Source organism: Asterias rubens, chromosome 7, assembly GCF_902459465.1.
Source record: "Asterias rubens chromosome 7, eAstRub1.3, whole genome shotgun sequence".
NCBI lineage: Eukaryota > Metazoa > Echinodermata > Asteroidea > Forcipulatida > Asteriidae > Asterias > Asterias rubens.
In genome coordinates, this window is record NC_047068.1 from 15450452 (window position 1) to 15474693 (window position 24242).

Below are 24242 nucleotides of genomic sequence, written 5' to 3' on the forward strand. Positions count from 1 at the left end.
CTAAGTTTATAGAAAACCTCTGATATAGAGTGACATACCTCTACATGGAAAGTTTAAGCATTTCAGACACAATCAGTCTTATAAAGGCAAGCTACAATATTGGAAGTAAACACTCATTTTCAACCCTGCATAAAGGCCCGGTCCCACTGCAGCGATAACGATAATGATAACGACGCAAAGAGAAGGCTTTCTATTGGTTGAATTGCTCAACGCAGAATACGCAAATGCTCATTCAACCAATAGAATGCGTTCTCTTTGCGTCGTGATTGTGATCGTTTTCGTTATCGCTGCAGTGTGACTTGGCCTTAAATGTTGACATGAGAAACACAAGTTGTGAAAATTGTGGTTTGTTATTTTTTTTGGGGGGGGGGGTATAGTTGCTTTGTTCTTTAAAATAAAAACCCAGCTTGTTCATTTCTTTTAAAGGCAAGCTTTTTGAAGTTCTGATTATTTTAGACTGGAATAGAACTTAAGAAATGTATTGAAACCATCTCAGAAATATCAATGATGAACAGTGAAATTGTGAAGATAAAGTATGCGCTGCGCCAATCAGAAACCTCCATTTGACCTAAACTGAAGGATTTTCCCATGTCTTTTCTGGATGCCTTCCCATAATTTGTTGCTCCTTATTTTGTGATAAATGGATGTTTTTGTGCTTGTTCTATGCCTCTGAAGAAGGGTCCGTCTCGATCAAAAGCTAGACAATTTCCCCTACTAGTTCATGCATGCACAAACTTTTTTTTTTGGGGGGGGGGGCTTGGCCATTAGTGAAACACAACTTCCATCAAGAAGTGGTCTTTTTTTACCTCTATTGTGTCGCTTTGATAATGAGTTGGTTACCAAAATTGTATCACCCCTTTAAAGATGGTCTGTATCAACTGCTCTCACCTCCCGCTCTTCTTAAATGTTCCGTCGGCGCCTTTTCCCATATACCCGGTCCAGCTCTGCTTCTCGGCTGGTAGGAACTGAAAATGCTCAGCTATCTCTTCTCTGATGACTGTATCTGTTCTGACTTTGTTGCTCAGGTAGACTTCACCCTTGTCCTGCTCCACCCTGGACCATTCTTCCCTCTTGATGGCGGTGTTTAGGACCAGTCGCTTGATGACCAAACTGATCTTTTCCTTGATGTAACTGGACTTTTCGTCCATGACCTTGCCTAACAGTGTCTCTGCATAGATGTATTCCAAGTTGCCATCACCGTCAAGATCACCTATTGTACCTGCGATGGCCAAAAGAAACAAGAACACTCTAATGAGATGGTTTGCATGTACACCGTGTATTTAATATCTATAACGATTGAGTGGAAATGAGAAGAAAAAAATAGTACTTAGTTTTTATATAGCACGGGCGTCTCAAAGTTTGTTATCATTTATTTCCGATCCCACACACGTTTTTGACTTGTGAGACCCATTTATTCAACCCAGAATTCAAGTTACATTTAAGGCTACCAATAATGCATACTTTTGTGGAAAAACAAAAACAGCGCCATTAAAGAAGGCCATGAGCAACTATAACTGCCCCAAGCTACCAAGTTTGCAATTATCAAGTCAAAAATCGTTAGGGTGGGTATTTAAAAAGAGAAATTGGCTAGAGCGGGTCTTGAACCCGTGACCAACCTTTAGAGTAAAGTGCTGACGCTGTACCATCTGAGCTATGCTATCCCAGCTATCTAGCCCTAAAAGTTCCCATTTACTTTAAGAGTTAATCACCTGTGCCTAAAAGACAAGGAATCCTGACTGTACAGAGGTCTCCTCCGGGTGTTTCCCTCCTCCTTCGTTCCTTATCACCATCCTCAGAATTCTTGGTTCTCTCGGTGACACTTGGTATTTTCTGGTCAGGAGATGAACCAGCATCATCCTGAGGTGGACCTAGCTCCTCGGTCTTGGTGTCAGTCTCATTTCCTTTAGAGATGGCTGTATCGTTGGAATCTAAACTCCGATTAGTGGATGTCATGCGTAGTGGATCAGCCTCAGATTCATTTCTCGATTCTTGCAAACTTTCACTTGAATTTAAATGTGAAAGGGACAGTGTTTGACTTGTCGTGATGCCTGGTACAGTGGTGGTGTCACTCCAATCAATCTCTGTGACAATTTCAGTCTCTTGGATTGTCTGTGCAGCTGAAGTAGTAGTCTCTGAATCAGACTTGTAACCTTCTTCCCCAAGTGTTGTGCGAGTCTGAGTTGTAGCGTCTTGGGATGTTGATGATGTAGTCTCCATAGGAGCTGTAGTCTCAATACCAGTAGTTATCATCTCTGTCTGAGTGACAGAAACTGAGGTACTCCTTGCATTATCATTGGTGGTTGGACCAGACATTTCAGCCGTCGTAAGTTCAGTTGTTTCCGGTGGGGCTGTTGTAGTAGTATTGTCATAAGGTTTAGCTTCAGTTGTAGTATAATCAGTCGTGTGGGATATCAGAGTTTCAGTTGTAGATACATGTGTTGTCGTTTCAGGTGTCGTCTCGTCAAAGCTTGTAGACCCAGTCTTCTCTTTCTCCTCTACTACTGTTGTGCTAAAAAGGTCCTTGACCTCTTCTATAGTTGATGTCTCCTTGGTGGCACCATCAGCTGTGGTAGGTACATGATTCACAGTGGTCATCCGGTCAGTTTGAACTGTGGTGATTTCAGCCCTCAGGGTTGTACTTGGTGTCTTTTGCCCCACTGGCGTTGCAGCAGCCGTTTCTACTACCTCTGGTATAGTAACAGCCATTGTGGATGCTGCTACTGTGGTTGCCTTGTCTAACTGACCATGTCGAGCAATGTCTTCTTCAGTGACTGTTCCTCCCTCTGTTGTCGGAAGAGCTGGTTGGTTTGGACTGGGCGGTGGGATTGGATGATGGTAAGAATCACTCTTCAAAAGTTCCCTGTCTTCGTCAGTGAGTGCTAAGGCAAGAAAGATAAGATTCAGGGGTGAGAGTTTTGTCTAAATCTAGGATAAGAATGTTAAGTATTTCAAGCTTTCTGAAAGCTATGGAAATACAGATTACAAGTAGCTTACAGGAACAGTGTCTTCAGCACTAGACAGGAACATCAATTAAGAGCATGGTTTCTTTAATCTGAAGAAAATTACAGCCACCTTTTCACCAGGCAGGCATAAAAACAAATCATAATTCAGATCTGGAATTTCTCACCCCTGATGATTATGAAAGAAGTAACATAGCAAAGTCTTCACACCAACAAATAAAAGTTCATTTTCGGGGCCTTTTAGCAAGCTTAAATAGGATTTGAAACTGTAGATGGTGGACATACGATATAGCAGGTTTGCAGTAACACCATGTAATGATTATCTCTAAGACACACTTACTGTAGTTATACTTGGCAGGATTCATCTCAGCAAGTTTTAAGGGGTTCCGTGCCAAGTCTCTGTCTATCAGTAGAAGCTCCGTCTTGAAGACACTCATATCCCTCTGACACGGCTGCTCCGCTACTGTCTCCTCATCCTCATCGTGACGTCGATGTCTCAAATCGGAAGAGGGAACTTCCATGATGTCGTCAGCAGAGGGCGCTGTCTATAGTCAGGAGAGAGTCAGATTCAGAATAATGGTTTTGTCTCATCACACATAATTTTGAGTTCAACATCGTAATTGCTACTCGATCTAACACTCTAAGTATTTTCAAAGGAATAGTTTATTTTAGAATTGCTTGCATGAGGAAAAAAGAACCATACTATTTCAAAGCTGTTTAACTTTCAAGAAACATTTTTTTTTTAAATTATAAATACAATTTTGTCACTGACAATTTATCAATTAACATGGCGATTTATTTTGTGACAAGCACAGCAATTAAGACTGATTGATTTTTAGTTAAGATCAATCTTAGCCTTGGCATGCAAGTTGATGCTTTCAGACCAGATACTACTTTTGAGAGTCCTAGCTTACCTGTCTGCCGTTGGATGCTGGGTTGCTATAGCGCCCTTGAATCCAGACGAGGAAGGCATCTTTGTATCCATGGCTCTGTATGGTCAATGGGGATGACATCACTGGAGTAGAGATGGATGTCTTTATAGACCAGAGCGTCTCACCAGTCCGTCCATCCAGAATAAAAACCTATCATTATGGGGGCAACAAAACACTACATCATTAAAATGGATGGTTTATGACTGAAAATAGCTCGCAGGCCTGGGTTCCCTTAGACTTGACTCCATTCCCGTGCCATCCCATGCCATCGCCAGAGAAAATAAATGATTTGCGATGCTCTGCATTCCCCACCCTGTTCCGCGCGCGGCACAGGCTGCTGCAATAACTACATTTTGACAATGGGGGCGCACTTGTCTTTAGTGACTGCTGGCGCATGTGTTTGGGACCTTACACGAGAAAAGGACTGAATCAAGTCTAGGGTTCCCTGATGCACCTTTCAGATGTCAACAGGTTTACAGAATCTGTACATCACCAGAGAAATACAACACCTTGTTTGGACACAATGTGGACAATTTCTTTCTCCTAATGGTGACTGCTTCACTTCTTTCTACAAAGTTTGGATGCTCAAGGAGATTTTAAGTAAATCGTAAAAAATCCTGAAAAGTCTCACCCCTGATCAATGGCATCATTTTCTATTCAACAATTGCACAAACCTTAGATTTCTTTTAAATACATGTTGTAATAGTAGATTCATTGTCCAGGACCCACTTGAAAATGGAATAACCTTAAACCAGTAAAAAATATGTTGCTTTCTTGAAACACGATAAAGTTCTTACATAACACCCTGAGAACGCCGACCATTTGCCCTTGTTCAGCCTCACCATGAGATCAAGAGTGTCATCGTCATTGAAGTAACCTGGTGCAGGGTTGCTGTAGTGAGGGAACAAAGAATAAAGTGTTGAATAGACCGTATTAAATATGACGTCATCATTCAAATATCTGCTCTACAAGATGGCGTCTGCGAGCATGTGCGTGTGCGTGTGCGTGCTTGTGCCGTAGAAATCAAACTGAGAACATTGCGTGCAGCGTGTTTCATTGATGTATGCGTTTAGACGCGCATAGGGTTTGACCTACAAGATGGCAACTTTCATAGCAGCAAAGGGGTTATTCAATACTGTCTATTCTTTAACAGAGCAAGCCACATTGTCATGAATCACCACTCGGTTTAAATCCCACTGAGGGAGCCCTTTAAAGGTAGGGTCATCGGCGTAGATTGGTTTTTGTCAACGTGTCGTGGACGAGCGGATAAGAACTCTGGTGTTTCTGTTCAGCAGGCAGAGTGTGGGCTCCAGTTCTGGTCAAGACACTTGTCTCCTTTAGCAAGACACTGAACCATTATTGCTGCATCCTTTGGATTGGACGTAAAGGCACTGGTTGCATGTAAAAGAACCCAGTGCGCTTATCTAAAAGAGGGTTTGTCCCTCTGTACTGGTTTGTTTGGCTGCATATCGCGCGTATGCACCTTGTAAACCATTAAATTGTGCTATGTAAGGATTTGGTCTCATACTTCAAAAATATAGCTCCACAATACCTTGCAGGAAAATACAAAGTATTGATACGCATTGAGCACTGAGTGACGGATATAAGCGCTTTATAGGAAGCCACTATTATTATTATTTTTAAGAATTTTTTTAGAGAAATATACAATACAATCAAAGAGCATCAGTTCTGGGCCCTCCTCTGGTTATGCCACAGCTGTTACAACAATTAACAATAAAGCGCCCTCTATTGACCTACCTGTAAGTTTCAAAGTCCTCAAATCGCTGTCCCGTGGACCATATAATGGCCAAGTTAGTGCCGTCTAAGGCAACGATTGTACTATTGTACATGAAGACTATAAGGTCATCTGTCCCGTCGTTGTTTATGTCAACTACTTCTGTGGGAACAGATACTCCCTTACTTGAACCACTTCTACAGGAAAAACATAGTAAAAATTATGGTCAGAAAAAAATCATCTTTAAAAGATGAAACTCTAGGCCTACGAGCCAATTTGCCTTATCAGGAAGGTGTTTATATCTGTTTTTGGGGGCACAAACTGAAAATATTTCTATTCCCCCTGGACAGGATGCCAAGAGTAATCGCAGAATAGTCCGCAGCAGTTATGATAAAGTGCCTTGCTCAAGTGCACAAGTGTCATGACTGACCAGGCCAGGATTTGAACCCACATTCTGTAAATTACAAAGCACCAGTCCATCGCCCTAGACCACTCGGCCGCCACACCGCATTTTCACTGTGTACAATATTCAATGCTTGCATCATCAAAGGCAAAATTCCACCAAATATTTCCCCTTCTGCCAAACTAACCGAGGAGTGTGATTTGAACACTGCCTTTACCTGAGTACTTCCATGATGCCGCTGGGTAGAGTCCGAAGCGGTGACCCCCAGGGCTCATTGTAACCCACAGACTGCAGCAAAGACACTTTGGCAAGATGTGAAGCGTCACACGACTCAATCGACATCACGTGACAGTACAAATCTCTCAGAGACATAGCCCAAAAGGATCCTGGTTAAAAAAACGAAAACAAAACATTAGCTTATATTCGTGTGATGACATTCAGAAATGTCTAACCCAATGAAAAGCAACTAAGACAGTCATTGATTTCAGTGATTTTAATTTAAGGAATATGCATGTATTGTGCAGATGCAGATATCATATGATATCATATATCAGACTGGCATATTAGCCATTATTGAGTCAGACAGTACGAGGGTTGACTAGAAGTGTTTATGCATTCATCACATAGTATCATAAAATCGCAGGCTGGCATAATTTAGCTATCATTAAAATTCTGAGTGGTTGATATTGAATAGTCAGACAGTAGGAGGGTTGACTGTGTATACTGCGTAAATGCATCAAAACCACTGGATGATAATGAACGGTCAGACAGTAGGAGGGTTGACTTTGAACTGTTCAAGCATTCATATTATGATGTATACAGTGGAAGATACTAAATAGTCCAAACAGTGGGAGGTGCACAACAAAGACAACTGCTGTCCATACTTTACTGATTTGTTATAATACCTGAAATAGTCTCTCCTCCTGATCCAAAGAGGACATAGATAGCACCATTAGCTCTCTCATACAGTGTTATAGCAGAGTAACACTCGCGGGCATCAGGCATAACAAGATACCTCCCAAGGCTCTTGCCTGTCTTCCCTGACAGGAGAAGTAACCTTCCTGAAGGTCGAACTGAATCCTGGTTTGGAGAGATCGAGGACATGGAGGAAATCAGAAGCTTTTTGAACAATACAATCCATCAGTTTTGAAAAAACAAGAGCATTTTTTTTTAAAGGCCAGCACTGTGAATGGGATATTCTGCTGGATGGTTAAAAGCCTATACAACAGTGGCCCGTTGATCTTGTGTTTGGCAATCTCTCACAATAACCAACAATGACAGTAATAATAAACAAAATGTTGATAAAAAACAACTTATCTGCTAGAATTTGTTTTGATCAGTTTGGAAATTGTTCATCAAACATCTTTTGGATGCCGGTACAAGTATGTGTAGTGTGGGCAAAGGCAATTAAAAATGTATTTAGTTACTTTGCAGTAGGGTGATACGGAAGAAGTTGTGATGCTTGTAAATCCATTGTGCATGTCAGTGTTTTTGCATCATCCATTTTAATAATTCCATGGGGTACTTAATGGATTAAACAACATGCACACATAGAACTTAAAGGCAGTGGACACTATTGGTAATTGTCAAAGACTAGTCTTCACAGTTGGTGTATCTCAACATATGCATAAAATAACAAACCTGTGAAAATTTGAGCTCAATCGGTCATCGAACTTGCGAGATAATAATGAAAGAAAAAATACCCTTGTCACACGAAGTTGTGTGCGTTTAGATGATTTCGAGACCTCAAGTTCGTGGAAAATTACTTCTTTTTCGAAAACTATGGCACTTCAGAGGGAGCCATTTCTCACAATGTTTTATACCATCAACCTCTCCCCATTACTCGTCACTAAGAAAGGTTTTACGCTAATATATATTTTGAGTAATAACCAATAGTGTCCACTGTTTTTAAAGCCATTGGACCCTTTCGGTACAGAACAGAAGAAAAAAGTTTACAGATTTACAAATAACTTACAGGGTTTACAGAAGGTAATGGTGAAAGGCTTCTCTTGAAATATAAGTCCATGAAATGCTTTACTTTTTGAGAAAACGGTAAAACAATATAAATTCTCGTTAGCGAGAATTACAGAATTGGTTATAAACACATGTCATGACATGGCGAAACGCGCGAAAACAGGAGTGGGTTTTCCCGTTATTTTTTCCCGACTCCGATGTCCGATTGAGCCTAAATTTCCACAGGATTGTTATTTTATATATAAGTTGTGATACACGAAGTGTGGGACTTGGACAATACTGTTTACCGAAAGTGTATAATGGCTTTAAAGGGATGCTCTTCAGCCGGAGCACATTTTCAATTTTCAATTTCCATTTTCAAATCTCTGTATAATGCTTTTATAACGCACAATATAAGCATGTGGTTTACACCATTGTATTTCATGCAGTAAAAACATAACCCTGGCTGTACAAACCTCTTCAGTGAGTCGAGTGTCCCCGCCATGGGCAACCACATAGTCTGGCACCCCGTCCCCATTCAGGTCTGGTACCACTTGTCCCTGGTAGTAGTTGAAATGAGGATTAGTGACATCTGGATCAGCTGACCAGAGCCTCTTGCCTTGAGTAGATAAATAACATCCCAACAAAATTCAAGTAGGCCTAACAGTTCATTAACCTCCCATACTTCAAAATACTCCCCTTGATAAGATTGCAACTCAACCCCCATGGACTCTGATCAGATTGGCACTGAGCCTGTTCCATTTAGTAGGGCAGGTAGGTGATGTAGTGTGACCGAGCAGATAAGAGCACCAGACTCGAGCTTTGGTGTTTCTGTTCAGCAGAGTATGGGTTTAAGAGTTGTGACACTTGTGTCCTTTAGCAACCAAGACACTTAACCATTATTGCTGCGCCTTTACGGAACGTAATGCCATTGGTGTGCTTTGTAATGCTCCTAAAAGAACCCAGTGCACTTATCCTAAAAAAAGAGAAGGGGTTCACATAGAAATTGGCACACAGTCAGAGTTTGTCATGATAAAGATATTTCAATGAATTATTGGATTATTGTAGAGTCGTTACTCGTAATCACAAATTGCTCTGTTTCTGTAGAAATTCAATTATAGCACTCATCATTTAATAGAATATTAATTTTTTTTTTCTTTTCCATTTACATGTAAACTGATGTGTGTTAGTACTGTATACTCAGTACTTACCCGAGTTCTGTGAAAAAGTTGTGGGTTCCAAGTCCCACCCAGCTAATATGCCTCTGTGATTTTTTCACAGAACGCGGGCAAGTACTGAGTATACAGTGCTAACGCAAATCGGAGCACTCATCATGTGATGAATTCATCCAATCACGCTTGGCCTCTTACCTTTGATTGGATCGATGCCATGTAACGAAGCCATACGTCCAGCAACTATACAATCCATATGACCATCCCCATTAATGTCTACTTTTCCACACTGTATGGCGAATATTTCAACTTCCATTCCTATGTCCCACAGAGTAGTGCCGTCTCGACCGTTCAAGGCAATCACTCTGCCTGCACAGGGGTACTCCATTCCTGAAATAGAAATTAACTGGTTGTTAGACTACTCATCAATTGACACATTAAACACACTGGACACCTTTTGGAGTAACTCAAAATAATTCATAGCATAAAAACTTACTTGGTAACGAGCAATAATTGGAGAGCTGTTGATAGTATAAAATATTGTGAGAAACGGCTACCTCTGGAGTAACATAATTTTTGAGAAAGAGCTAATTTTTCAATATTATTATCAGGCCTGAAGCCTTTTATTATGCATCTGAAAGCACACAAATTTGTACAAAAAGTGTGTATTTTCTTACATTATTCTCTTGCAACTTTAACAACAAATTGAGTCAAAACTTTTAACGCCACACAAGGCTACATAAACTTTCGGCCACGCTTGCCTTTTTTTAGTCCATTTGCAGGCCCGAAAAACATGGTTAGTGTGTAAAATCTGCATCACCTTAAACGCACACTAAACTGTGTACACACAACGACATTGACCCACAAAAATGGAACCAAGACTAAAGTGATGATGGCGTCAGGTGATTTGGTTTTTAGGGTCAAACCATCAAGCCAATTTCTATTTGTTGCTTGAACTGGGTCAATAAATGTCTTTATTGTTACAATTATTGCTATGAAACAAAGGCTCCCAACTTACCAACTCTTTTACAGTAGTCTGGTCCCTCGAAGACATCTTTTAATGATGTAGTAGTAGAAGCACCTAGTATGACATCCTGTATCCCATCTAGATTGACGTCATATAACCTGATAACAGTCTCTGTGGCTAATGGTAAATAAACAGTGAAAGAGAGAGAATTAAAACAGTTAATGGGCAACTTTTCACTTTTGGCATTATAGAACCTACCCCCAGCCTACAACAGTGTTTGAACCTAGTCATTTTTTCTCAAGACAAGTCAAGCCATAAGACATTTTTGACCCATTCAAGTCAAAAGTCCTTTTTGTTCAAGTCAAGTCAAGCCCTAAGTCACAAAAATTGAGTCCAAGTCGTCAACCAAAGTCAACAACAATGGCCAACAATCCCATCTTCAACCCTAGCTACCCTAAACTTTTCTAAATATTTGTGCCCTCAACATGCGTTTGAAATAATGAACATTGCCTTCCTAGTTTCTTCTTCCTGTTCATTCATAGGGCATGTAATTTCAACACATTAAATGTTGTACCACATACAATAGTCAAAGAGTGAAGAGCTCCAGTTTTTCTCAGCCAGTAGTTTACTCCTGGAACCAGATCCAGCCACATAGATTCCGCTAAGTATCACAACAGCACAAACGATTAAAATGAGCACAACAGTCAGACGACAGAGGTTAGTGGAGCATCCTTTCTTCCTCCGTCGTCCCATTGTCCGAGTGTCTTTGTAAAACTCAATCTCTTCCTGGGAGTCATAGCCGTTCTTTGTCGATAGGAGCGGCCCTTTCTGACCGAGGTCTCCAAGTTCAAATAGGGTGTTGTCCTCGTCGAGTTCCTTGTGGTTGATGTCAGTGGACTCTGTCAGGTAGAAGGTGTCCAGAGGGAGCCGCTGGTAGCGTGGCTTGGCACGGGAGCCACCTTGTGTAGACGAAAAAAATTACGGGCAGGAAAGGAAGAGAAATAAGTTATGGACTTAAGTTAAAATGTGTTATTGACCATCTGATTTTCAAAATAGAAGAAGTTTATGTGTTGGTAATGTAAGTGTCTCTAAACACAATGTACTATTGATCACAGACTCAACGTCACCAAAGAAACAAGTGCAAAATTTGTCTGAATATTAAATAAGAGTGCTTATAAATACAGATGAGATGGGTGTTATCGTTTAAGCACTGTCTGTATACTGTACTATTTTTTTTTCGAGCAGTGGCCTAGTGTTAAAGTGTAATATTAATAACAGGGGACAGAACCCTCATCCCCGCCCCCATAAAGGTTTTAAAACTGCAGAAATAAATGGTTTGATACATTAAATTAAATATTGATAACATATTCCCTGACAAACGTATGTATTCGCCCCCCTGCCCCCCCCCCGCCCCCCACCAATGAAAGTTTAAGCTGTCACTGCACTGCCCAATTTTAAGTCCTGTGAAATAAGAGTAATAGATGTTAAATTTGCATCGGGGACAAAGAATATTAATTTTTTTGGTTTTTACCCATACACCGATGTGTGTTAGCACTGTGTACTCAGTACTTTCCCCTAGTCCTGTGAAAAAAATATCACAGGCATGTTACTCGGGTGGGATTTGAACCCACGACCCTTGCAATTCCAAAACAGTGTCTTACCAACTAGACTACCGAGGTTGCCCGGTAGCTAGAGGCAGTTCGAATCCTATGTTTTGGCAGCGGGTGCCGCAACAATACAACAGATGTTAAATTTGCATCGGGGACAAAGAATATTAATTTTTTTGGTTTTTACCCAAAGCCTTATTGTTTATAAAATAATATTGCTTTATACATGTTATAATATTAATATTGTTGGTGTTTACAATTACAATGTTAACTTACCACCATTAAAAAATGAACCCATTCTTGTGATTCGAAGGCCTCTCTATCGTTACTTAATCTATATCCAGACGCACGACTAGTGATAATTTTGTAAATTTTACAGTCACGTCAGATAATGATAATACTTAATAGTGAGACATCCTTTTCTAAAAGTAAAAGGGAAATGGTCAATCACCACACAGGTTATCCGACTCAAAGACGAATGGCTTGACAAAATGACAGTCTGAGTCAGTCAGACTTCAGAGTGCCGCAGCGTGTGAAGATGGTTAGTCGGCATCTATAGATTGTTAAACTATAGTAAACCATTGTGTTTTCTAACGCGCCCTTGGCATCTTCAGTATGTAGTTGTTGGGTATTGGTACATAATTAATCTGTTAAAAAGTGTTTCCTGTTTAAGAACACTAACGGATTTGTTTATTGTGACACACATTAAAGTTACACGACGACGCGACGACGTCGCAAAATAACTTGTCTAAATTAGTACAGTTGGTTGCTCTTACAATGTGTTGTTGCATTAACACAATTTAAGTCCAGGTTTCAGACAAGGTTAACTAATGTTTGTCAATAGAGGGCGTAACTTTTAAACGGTCGATGACACGTGCGTTCGCGTGAAGAAGTAAACAGGACAGGGTGTGTGTGTGGGTTTTTTTTTTTGAAGGCGGAGCTGCACTCGGAACTTGGACTATGGACTGAGTGAGTTGAAACCTGGTCAACTTTGTTTTTGGATCTTGGGGATATTACTTCCACTTTTGATTTAAAACTCAACCATGGAATTACACCGAACTTTTGCGGCTCCCTAACTAAAACTGAATAGGCTCTTAAAGGCAGTGGACACTATTGATAATTGTCAAAGACTAGCCTTCACAGTTGGTGTATCTCAACATATGCATAAAATAACTAACCTGTGAAAATTTGAGCTCAATCGGTCATCGAAGTTGCGAGATAATAATGAAAGAAAAAACACCATTGTCACACGAAGTTGTGTGCGTTTAGATGGTTGATTTCGAGACCTCAAATTTAATTCTATCAATACTTATTGTTGCTATATCGCATAGCAGCTCTATAGGAAATTGAGCGAAAAGAAATTTACCAACAGAGTCGGATGACTGATATTAACAAAGTTTTTAATTACCTCTTTTGTTCCTTTATAAAATCAATGTGTACAACTGCAAACCGACATAGGCTTGCGGATATTTAAAAACCAAAAGTATAACTACCCCAACACAAAAGTACTAAAAACTTGTCTTTTATAATCTGAAATTTTTATAAGATTTCCCCATGAACACAACTTTCAGCCTCATCAGCAACGAACTTAATTAAAAATTGATTTAATCCCATAAGAGAGACCACCATTGTTCATAATCTCAAAATACCCAAACATACACCGAGGGTACATAAAAGCAAAAAGGCACTTTGTAAAATACCAGAATGATATTCAAAACTCGTTACGTGTTTAGCATTTTGGACTGGTTTTCTCTGTATACTGTTTCGAAGCAATTCTGCAGCTCTTTGAAAATTGGGCTCAGTATTATGTGTTTGAGTTTTCTTTCCTTCGATTCGAGCGAGACTCCATCACTTATGAGCTTTCGACTCGATCACGCCAAGACAATAGCCTACACCATAACAACTAGCCCAAATTATTATTGACTATAGAACTATGATTAAACACTATTTTAAGATTAATAAATGTACCTGGTTGAACCTAGATTGGAGTTAATGACATGACACTGCCGCGTTCTCTTGTCGACCTTCTTTTAACAAAAGTTAATCCATAAAGCCGGTGTCGCAAGCAATGATGTCCTCTATGCAATACTATCCGGAGGACATTATTGCATATGCAATAATGTCCACCGGACGGTTTTGCATATGCAATCGTGTCCGCCCGGACGCTACTGCATAATGCAGTTGTGTCCGCCCGGACATATTTGCATATGCAGTTGTGTCCGCCCCCGTGCAAAACCGTCCTTGCAGTAAATTAAACGCCCTTGGTCGACGGAACACGTTCGCCTTTTTTTTACAAGCTAAGTGCATGTCATGAACGACATGTAATGGGAAATGTTCGGCCGTTGGATATTCGCTGCAATCATTTTACGTGAATATTCATGCTGCATATACATGTACGTAGGTTCAGTAAATGCACGCTTGCTACGCGCGCACATACCATGTACAGTCGTGTACAAGTCCACCTGACGGTTTTTGCATAGCCCCGGACACGATTGCATAAACATTATGCAAAAGTGTCCGGAGCGGACAGTATTGCATGGCGGACATAATTGCATCTGACACCGGTTTATAGTCGGGCGCGCGATGGAAATCTTGCGTGCGATCCTAAGCTAAGACTGAGGCCTCAAAACTGTGGCCGAATCCGAATTGGCGGCTACGGCTGTTGCTAAGGACGTCCTATACCTCAATGCATGGTGACGCGGAAATCTAGCCGTAGCCGTAGCTGTAGCCGCTAATTCGGACACGGCCTGTGTCTTTTTATAATCGCGCGTCAAGATTTCAATGGTTACATTAATTTGTTTAATGGCAGATGACAAGAATGCCTGTTGATGTTCAGCTTAAGTGTTTTTCTCTGGAACTTTGATGACCACCTGAAACAGAAACGACAAAGTGAAATTATTGATGTTTAATTAATTAGTTCAGAACAGTGTTCAGTTAACATAATTGGCTCGAGTAATTCTCAAGGACTTTGGTGTTGCTTAGCGAACCATATAAAGAGCACAATTATTATTGTCAAGCTCTGGTGTTTCTGATTAGTAGAGTGTGGGTTCGAGTCCCGCTTGTGACACTCTTGTCCGTGAGAATATACTTTATAGGTTATCATTTTATATAAATTACAGTAAACTGTTCTGCCCCAGACTTTATCACAACCAGTCCCATAAAACAAACTGTATCCAACAATGTATTTGCATAGTGTTTCAAAGCAAACACACACACAAACCAACAAGCACAATATGAAAAATGCTTTAAACAATGAATTCTTACCGTTTTGATCTCACAGTATTCTTTGAAGCCATCTTCACCTCTGAAAAGTACAAACAATTAAAACAAAAATTGATAATCGTTGGTACAAAATGTTCTATAGGTTTCATCAAAGGTTGAGATATATTGCATTTGATAATGTGTGAAGTAAAGTCTGTCCACCTCTGCGCATAAAAAACCCCGAAACGGTTGACTTAATAAACCGTGGCTAGTCAGCATTTTTTGTGGCATGTCTAGACTTTATCATTAATAACAACATTATTCTTTCATCCAAATTATCTCCCAATTCAAATTGGGTTGTTTGTGACAAATCGAAGGGCAATCTATGATATAAAAGATAAAAAGATATGTGCTCTCATATCCAGACAGTCGGCAGGCTGGTCTGTTTGTTAGTAACCACGAGCTCAAACATTCGACTTTTAGATAAAGGTTGTCAAAGTTCAATGGGGTTTCAAATTTTCAAACAAAGTAAATCTCAGTCCAATCGTAGATTGATGCCCAATACATTTAGAACTCCCTTTTGCTTTTGAGCACATTCGTATTTAAACCTTTGTTGGTCATGCTGGTTTCACTCCATATTGTACAAGAACGAAAGTATTCCCAAACTGACCGAAGTATACAAATAAAATATTAATTTATTGAAAACAAAATAAAATTACTTGACATACCCTTCTCTTCCCACACCAGACATCTTGTAGCCACCGAATGGAATCATGGGACTGAACATCCCATAGTTATTAACCCTGTGCCAACAATAGAACAACAAAACAATGTTATAAACAAACAGTAATTTGCATAGCAAGGATTGTGTGATCAAAAATGGGCTATAACGTATTTTTTTTCAAATGCGTGCCAACTATATATCTCTACTAATATTTTTTGACAATATTATTATAGGCCCACGTTAAAAAAAATGAGATTTTTTTTTCTTCAAATAAAATCACCCATAAATCATGTGAAGCAAAACAGTTTGCTATTGTGAGTCGTAGGCCTATAAACACATCATTAGTTTCTTAATGATGATAAAAAACTCATTTTAGTTTTCAACGAGAAAACATAACTAACTCACCAAATAAGTCCAGCCCTAATTGTGTTGGCAACAGTGAGAGCTTTGTTGATATCCTTAGTGAACACCGCTCCCGCCAGTCCGTAAGTTGTCTTGTTGGCTCGCTCTGTCACTTCCTCGACGGTTTTAAACTTCAAGATCTGCTGCACGGGCCCAAAAATCTAGCAAAAAAAAGAAGAACAAAAAAAAAGACTGTAGATGATGTGGTCTTCTTTACTGGATGATCTAAATTCTCAAGTTTAAACAGTACAGCAGAGCGAACAAAATAATGACACCTAGTTTAGTTTGCTTATAATTATAAGCGTAAAATTTGTATTCATTTCGAGGGTATAATGCATTATACCAACACCCTAGGGACTTAATTTTCACCCAAGTTTTAGCAGTGTATTTATTGACCAAACACGAAGTACATGATTTGCCAGGCCCATCAGTATGTGTATTATCATCTTGTTAACAAATCTGTTAAGAACCCCAAAGTTCTGATCAAATGAAATGCAAAGCTAAAAACAAAAACTCGTGTGTATTTAATTAATGTCATTGGTTTAGAATTTGTAACTTAATTGGTTCACGTCCTACCTCTTCTTTGGCTATTCTCATGTGATCCTGTACGTCAGAAAAGACTGTACTCTCCACGAAGAAACCCTCAGTGCCAAGACGTTTACCCCCGCACTGAAGTGTAGCTCCTTCAGACTTGCCACTCTCAATCAGCTCTAAGACCTTGTCCAGCTGCTCCTGGTCAATCTGAGAAAGGGACAAAGATGTAACGATCAGGCTGAGCCAGAGTTCATCATTTATTATTATTTTTGGCTTTTTGGTGATCATGACCGATAGATTCTGACGTAAAATTTACCGGGGAAAAAAATTCGGCACAACATTTGTCCAGACAAACAAAATGAGGACTACCAGATTTGGTAAGCTTTGCTTGCCTCTATGAATGTGCGAATGTGCCCTGTGCGAAGTGGGTCGGTAACCAAAAATAATTCGTGATGTAGTACATTTCTTGAAAATCATTCCCCCAGAATAAACGTGTTTTTCTCTTTTTTTCCCCCTTTCTATTAACAACACCGAATTGGTGTGTTTCATCCTTAGGCCTTTTTAAACAGACAGATTCCATCAACTCAGATTTGTTTTATTCTTCCTCCATGTTTGAAAGGAGACCGCGGCAACTAAGCTTAATTTTGAAGCATCATTAAAGTAACATCCAGTTGTCGCTCACCTGTGGTCCACCCTCAGTGCCTTCACAAGTTGGATCTCCAACTTTTCTCTTGAGGGCTCTCGCTTTGCTCTTCTTAACAAATTCATCATAGATGTCTTCGTGGACGAAGGTCCTGGTGCCAGCACAGCATATCTGGCCGGAGTGGTTGAAGATACCAATGTGGCTGGTCTCCACTGCGTAGTCCACTACAATCAATTAACAATTAATAAGTCTCTCTTCCACAGTTGAACGTTTTTTTGAAAATCTTCAAATGTTGGGCGTATTTAATAACCGCATTGTCTTTACATTTTTGTTTGGTACATCACTTAGAAAGTGCAAGCATTACAGGACTTTGAATTGAATTAACAAAACTTGTATACAACAAGCAATTGCAAGTCTTGATACAATTAAAGAGCTTACTGTCACAGTCAGCGAAGACAACATTGGGACTTTTCCCTCCCAGCTCAAGGTGCACCTTCTTCAAGTTGCTGTCAGCCCCAGCACGCTGGATGATACGCCCAACCTAAACAATATCAGAGTCCAGCAAATACAGTAAAATGTAACTAACTGTTAAAGTTATGTGGCCATTGGGAGAGGGGGTCCATATTCCCCACAGGAATTTAGTTTCCCCTTGTTTGATCATCCACTCCTCACCCAAGTTTCCCTTAAACACAGATATGGTGTAAGAAGTATTACGTAGTAAACTTTCAGGCAGCCATAACTTTGTGTATAATCTCTGTAGAGAGGAGTGTTGGCTCTAAAATAATTTTTTATTTGTTTTATAAAACCCAAAGACAGTGAAGGGATAAATAAGGTCATAGGTCGATCTTTACCTCAGTTGACCCCGTGAAGGTCACCATGTCAACATCCATACTCTCTGTAAGACCTGCTCCAGCGGTGGGTCCATATCCAGGCACAATGTTTATAACACCCGGTGGAAATCCAGCCTAGACCCAAGAAGAAAAAAAAACGCATTTAAAAAATGTGATTTTAATTTCGTTTTTGAAAAAAAAAATGAAGTATCACGAGTACCTGCAGACATAGGAGATGTATTGTTAGTTTGTTGTCTTACTGTTGTTTATTATTTCAGTGTAACATTCAGTTTTTGTCGGTTACTTTTATATACTCATTTTGTACAAATCCCAAGTACTTCAAAATGTTCGAACTTTAAAATGTGAGATTTTTTGAAGAAAATGGACGGGAAAGTATAGATTCGTGGATAGAATATATATTATTTTAGTAACGCATTTACACTTCTATAGAGTATATTAAGCCATTGATTATGGACTCACAGTTTCAATGAATTTGATTTCTCAATATTGACTGTAGATTCGTAAAATTACTCATGAGTATAATCTGCTTGCCATCATTCATTTGTTGTAAGCATCTTTATAAGAGAACAAAATGTGAACCAATTAACACCTAAGTTACCTCTTTAACGAGTGAAGCGATGTGGAGTGCAGTCAGGGGTGTCTGCTCAGCAGGTTTGACCACTACACAGTTCCCTACGGTCAGGCAGCAAGTCAACTTAGCTCCCATCAGCAAGCATGGGAAGTTCCATGGGATGATTGCTCCAACAACACCCACGGGCTCGTAGCGAGAGTAGCAGAAATAATCACCATCTATTTTTAAAAAATTTGAGAAGAGCAGACTCCATTTATAGGAGGTACGCCCCTTTCACCCCTTTCATGACGTCACAAGCCCCTAAAATAGTCCTCTCAGTCTCACTGAGGTCAAAGAAGAGCTATTGGTCAAGAGTCTTGTCAGCGCAGACAATGCACATCAAAGATGGCGGCAGGGACGATGAAACAAATTTTTGAAGGTCATAGGTTTGTGGGGTTGTTCTCTTTCATTTTTTCGAACATAAAGGTTGCATAAAGTATAAACTTGAACAACTTTGGAGGGTGAAGGTGTGGGTGTTGCTTCGTGATATAACCTGTGCATTTCCTATCTTCTGTATCCTTTTTAAAGTTGTTTTGGGCAAAAAGCCCTTTGCCAATATTATCTTCCTATCCCAGTTGCGTCCACTTATTGACGCATTTTCTCATGTGACTCAGAGACACATTCACAACTGCTAGGGAATAGGGATGTATGTTATGCATTCCCCAGCCTCGTTCCCAGTGGTGTATACGACCTGTGCATCTCCCTGCAGCACAATATCCATGTGATCCCCCATTGCCAATCAGCAGTTAGCAAAAGTCATTACGATATCCATGTGATCCCCCATTGCCATTCCCACGTCACACACTGCTATACTGCTTCAAAGCTGACATAATAATGTGTTAACGTTCCAAACAGTGTAATTACGTCTCTTTTTTTATTTTATAGATGATAGAATCACCTCAACTACGTCATAAGCTGGAAACAAAAAAGGCTAGATTATATAGTTTGTAAAGTCAGGTTTCTTGCCACTCACCCAAAGGGATGGTTTTTCCGTGCAGTTTGTCGGCATACCCGGCACCGTAACGTAAGAAACTGATGCACCCCATCACGCTACCCGTTGCTAATTGGACAGTCATTCCATTGTCCATAATCTCCAAGTCCTACATTCATTTACAATTAACAACGGGATTGAAGAAAAACAGAACATTTGTAATGATTCAAAACAAAATAATATAAGTAGAGGATTTGAAACTTTGCACGGCGGGAATACGATGTGGAAAGGTTTGCGGTAACACCATGCAAAGACTATCTCTAAATGAGGTGGTTCTGGAAAGTTGGTTATCAAATAACAATATCTTTTGGAGAAATTAACTATATCGTCCTATAAATTATTTTATGGCCAGAAACTTTCCCTTCGCCCGCCCTTGCTTTGTCTAATCTGGTATACAATACAGTGCGTCAAGGGAAGACAATTTGGGGGTTGGACACTCCGGCTTACCAAGGACCCTCCATGATAGGATTGGCTAACACTGCCTCATCCCAGGGCCAATCATTCTCGCCTATTTTACGTTACATGCCCTTTTCGAAACCAACACTTCCCCTTCCACAACCCCGGTGTTTGAAGACACCAAAAGGGCGCGCGTTTTAAAATGACTGTGACCAATTTCATCTAAGCAAAGAATATATTGCTTAACAGTGATTGTCTGTTAAGCAGAAATTGGCAGGATACCAGTCACTTTTGTACGGCACAATAATTTGTTCTAAGCTTTTTGAGCTCTATGAAATTTGGACCTGGTGGGGCTTAGGTCTGGGCCCAAGCCAGTGGTTTCAAAAAGGCTCATAAATAAATTACCCTGAGGTATTCTACATCTCGCTCGATCAAGTTAGCCAATTTGTTCATAAGAGCAGCTCGTCCAGTTGCGTCCATACGTCGCCATGGTGATCCCAACTTGAAGGCATCCTGTGCTGCTTTAATTGCCTTGTTAATGTCAGCCTGTTAAGAAAACAACGGGAACTTAATTTGAAGACAATCACAGTTTATGACAAGATTTCCAACAAAGGGAAGGTATACGTTTGGTAATCGACCACTTTTAAAACTAATAGAAATAAAAACATACTTTGTAATAGAAAGTACATCAGCTTTTGGTTAATTTAAAGCGTTTTAGGAATCATTTCACCTTGAGGTAAGATGGTCAGGGAAAAGGATTTCAGTTTTTATCCCCGAAACGCTACTGTCAGTAACATCTCTCAGATTCCAATTACGGATAATTCTTCCTGCAAGGACAAGGACATTATAACCGCTCTGGACGTTGTCAAATTCCTTTGGAATGACAGGAAGATTTGCAAAAACCTTCGATACTTTACAGAATGTAGTATGGGATAAACACAATCATTGTTCTTTTTTTTTTTGTCGGAAAGCTTACTGGAATTAGAACCATTTTGTCTGTGAAATATTTTCCTCTGAAATGCGAAATGCAACAGCTGCGTTCGGTTGTTACAACCAACAAAGGACAATGTTTTTGTAACAATTGTGCATGTTTTGTTTTACTAACGGTTTCTCCTGACCCATACAACTGAATGAGATAGTACTGGATGAGGCCACATTTGCCCAGGTTTTTTATTTCATGTATTTCACGTTGGTCACGAAGACATGAACACTTGTCTGCGAGTATTTCGTCAGCTCTACTAATTCTACATATCCCAATAAAGCCTGTTACTGGTCCATTGGAGTCACATAAGATTCAGATTTAAAGAAACACGTTGCCTTGGATCGGTCAAGTTGGTCTTCGAAAAGCGTTTGTTACCGAATACAATGATCCACACAAAATTGCCTCGAAATTGCGTGGCTTTCCTTGTACTTTGCGAACACGGTCGGCCATTTTGACTCCCATAATGGCAGACCGTGGTGGTGGTCGACGAGGTAAAAAGAAAAACCACGCAATTTCGAGTGATACTTGTGTGGGTCATTATATTCTACTTTTAAAATATCTTTCTAAACAATTGCTTTATATAACAAACGGTTACTAACGCTTTTCAAAGACCAACTCGACCGATCCAAGGCAACGTGTTCCTTTAATCATACGTCATATGCTAGTGTCTCTCCGTCTAGTTCAGCAGTGCACTGCAGTGTGAAATATAGCATTCTACATAGCTATCTGCAAAACTGGGTTGAATATCACGATTTCGGGCACAAATCGCAAATATTTAAATGAATATTTACGTGAATATTTGCGATTTGGGCAAAAATCGTGAATATTTACGTGAATATTTACGTAAATATTTGCGTTTGGTCACAAATCGCAAATATTGACGTAAATATTGACATGAATATTATTTGCGATTTAGGGCAAAATCCATAAATATGTACGTAACTATTTACGTAAATACATATGTTCAATGTCCCTTCAGGGCCACCATACATTCGCGAGGCGTATGAACCGGACTTTATTCCCTCAACGGTCTAATTGTCTTTACCTTGTCTCCTTCCTGAACCTCAGCAGTCTTCTTCCCTGTGGTGGGGTTAACAGTCGCAAATTTCTTACCACTCACTGAGTCCACAAACTCATTGTTGATGAAGATCTGTCATGCAAAAAAAAAGAAGTATTTTTCATACACCGATTCTGTACACAGCGGATGCTGGCAGATACTTGTCCCGCCCCTCCTAACCAGTATTAATCAACGATCTATGTTCAATAAAACCACCTCTATGACGTGTGGCACGGTCCAGCTTAGGATAGCATGGCATGTGAGCTGACCAGTGTGTGCGATGTGGTTAATGAAAATAATTATTTAAATCTGTCAACATAATTATTATGTGCATACAACGTAATGACAATAATATAGAAGTCTTTAAAGCGCACGTATCTACCAAGCGCATATTATTTATTAATACAGAAAGAGAGGTTATTGAAAGTTGTAACCTGAGACAAAATGCAGCACCTTTTGGTTTACAAGGTGCTACGGTGCATTTAGCAGCCACAGCCAGGAACACCGGGGGAACCCCTTCTCTTTTCGATAAGTGCACTGGGTTATTTTACATGCGTTACACAACACATGGGACCAACGGCTTTTACGTCTCATCCGAAGGACGAAGCAATTAAGGACACAAGTGTCATGGCTGGGGATACGTACGGTACCCCTCTTCAGGGTTCTGAAGAGGGTATTTCACATGCCACGCATACCGGGGCAATCATGACAGTGCAGAGGCTTGCTGAGTGGGGCGTGCCACACATGTAATTAATTAGAAACAAAGCAAAATAATATACTTATATTAACCTAGCGAATAACGTTTAATCACAACTTACCTGTGTGTATTTGACAGCTGGCGGGGCCATGTTGTGACTTGTTATTGGCGTTTGTTTTTCGGGGCTCAACTTCTATAGACAACTACTGACTGTGGCACCGCGGCTCGTTAGGATGCGAAAGAACGAGTGCATACAAGGCCAACAGTATTTATGGTGGAAAAGAGTCAACACGAAAAATAGTGCTGAATCAGTGTTTTGTTCCCAGTCAATTGCCTATGCGGTCTTTGCACATGTGCAAAGCTTGATACAATCTGAATGTATAACCTTTGTCACCCCTGTATGGATAAGCCTATAATACATAGTCCAAGGTCCATTTCCCTGACGGTTTCGTTTCTTAACAAAAGTACAATTAGGCCATCATCTACAAAGCCGAATAGGCATACAGTTTACATTGTTGTTACCGGTAAACTACTGTGATTATTCGCTGAGCGAGCAATTTTTTTTTTATAATCAAAATTACGCAAATATTGGGCACGGGAATAGTTTTAAGGTACGACATTTTTGGACGATTGGGTCGACAAACTCTGTAACAACAGCAGTATAGCCATACACTGCAAACACTATGGTGTTTTGACACCATGGACATTGTCACGTAGAAGAGAGAATACAACATCATAGGGTGTTTCATAACATCAATATAATTACTTTGGCATAATTATGTTAGTGTTATGTCAACACCCTACGGTGTAAATTTTGATTATTTTCGTGTATCTAGTCATATGTGACAACACTCATATTCGTTTTTGTATATTATACACCCCAGGTTTTGCAGTGTACCTTAGACGTCTTCTTTTTGTATCAATTTATTTGAAACCTTGTATGGTGGAGAAACAACCCAGGTTTTCGGTAGGCCTACACCATGAGTAGGATTTGAAACTTTGAATGGTGGGAAATCTAAGCATGGTTTGTTGTATAAAACACCATGTAAATGCAAATAATTTTGATTTTTGCTTGGCGGGTGATACAATCGTTTTGCTGTAAAGGCTTGATGGGGTTTCTGTAAAGAGACGGGTGACACAATAAACACAAACAAATATTGTGACGTCATGATGCGCACGAGTGCATAACTCTTCTCGATCGGTATACACTTTTTCTGCTACATGCACCCCAAAACTGCTTTCAACTGTAGACTGTTCTACAACCGTATGCAGTTTTTGGTGTTTATTATAACACATTGGCTAATCACCGTGTGACGTGCCTGGATCCGGGGCGGCAGGCAAATCACAAGACAACGTCACATGACAGATTCTGCACTCGTGTGAGAGGTCCAGCCGTCGATTTCACGATACTCTTCCGAGATTTAC

At 40.0% G+C, this 24242-nt stretch overlaps 2 protein-coding genes across 2 annotated transcripts; both read right to left on the reverse strand.

Annotated features, from left to right (window-relative positions):
- Positions 1 to 233: 233 nt before the first annotated feature.
- LOC117292278 lies at positions 234 to 12446 on the reverse strand. Its single transcript, XM_033774276.1, has 13 exons — positions 12006 to 12446; positions 10704 to 11081; positions 10174 to 10299; positions 9354 to 9545; positions 8460 to 8602; positions 6936 to 7110; positions 6248 to 6416; positions 5651 to 5824; positions 4690 to 4783; positions 3875 to 4042; positions 3301 to 3505; positions 1710 to 2879; positions 234 to 1219 (listed from the first exon to the last, which is right to left on the reverse strand). The coding sequence occupies exons 1-13, from the start codon at positions 12025 to 12027 to the stop codon at positions 885 to 887; spliced, it is 3351 nt and encodes a 1116-aa protein (XP_033630167.1). The 5' UTR covers positions 12028 to 12446; the 3' UTR covers positions 234 to 884.
- Positions 12447 to 14560: 2114 nt separating this feature from the next.
- On the reverse strand, positions 14561 to 23075 carry LOC117292772 (retinal dehydrogenase 1-like). Its single transcript, XM_033774922.1, has 13 exons — positions 22939 to 23075; positions 22109 to 22213; positions 20487 to 20627; positions 19668 to 19794; positions 18683 to 18873; positions 18085 to 18198; positions 17672 to 17774; positions 17273 to 17457; positions 16633 to 16797; positions 16060 to 16217; positions 15659 to 15733; positions 14994 to 15033; positions 14561 to 14599 (listed from the first exon to the last, which is right to left on the reverse strand). Exons 1-13 carry the CDS (start codon positions 22966 to 22968, stop codon positions 14567 to 14569), a joined length of 1467 nt encoding a protein of 488 aa, XP_033630813.1. The 5' UTR covers positions 22969 to 23075; the 3' UTR covers positions 14561 to 14566.
- Between the last annotated feature and the right edge of the window lie 1167 nt (positions 23076 to 24242).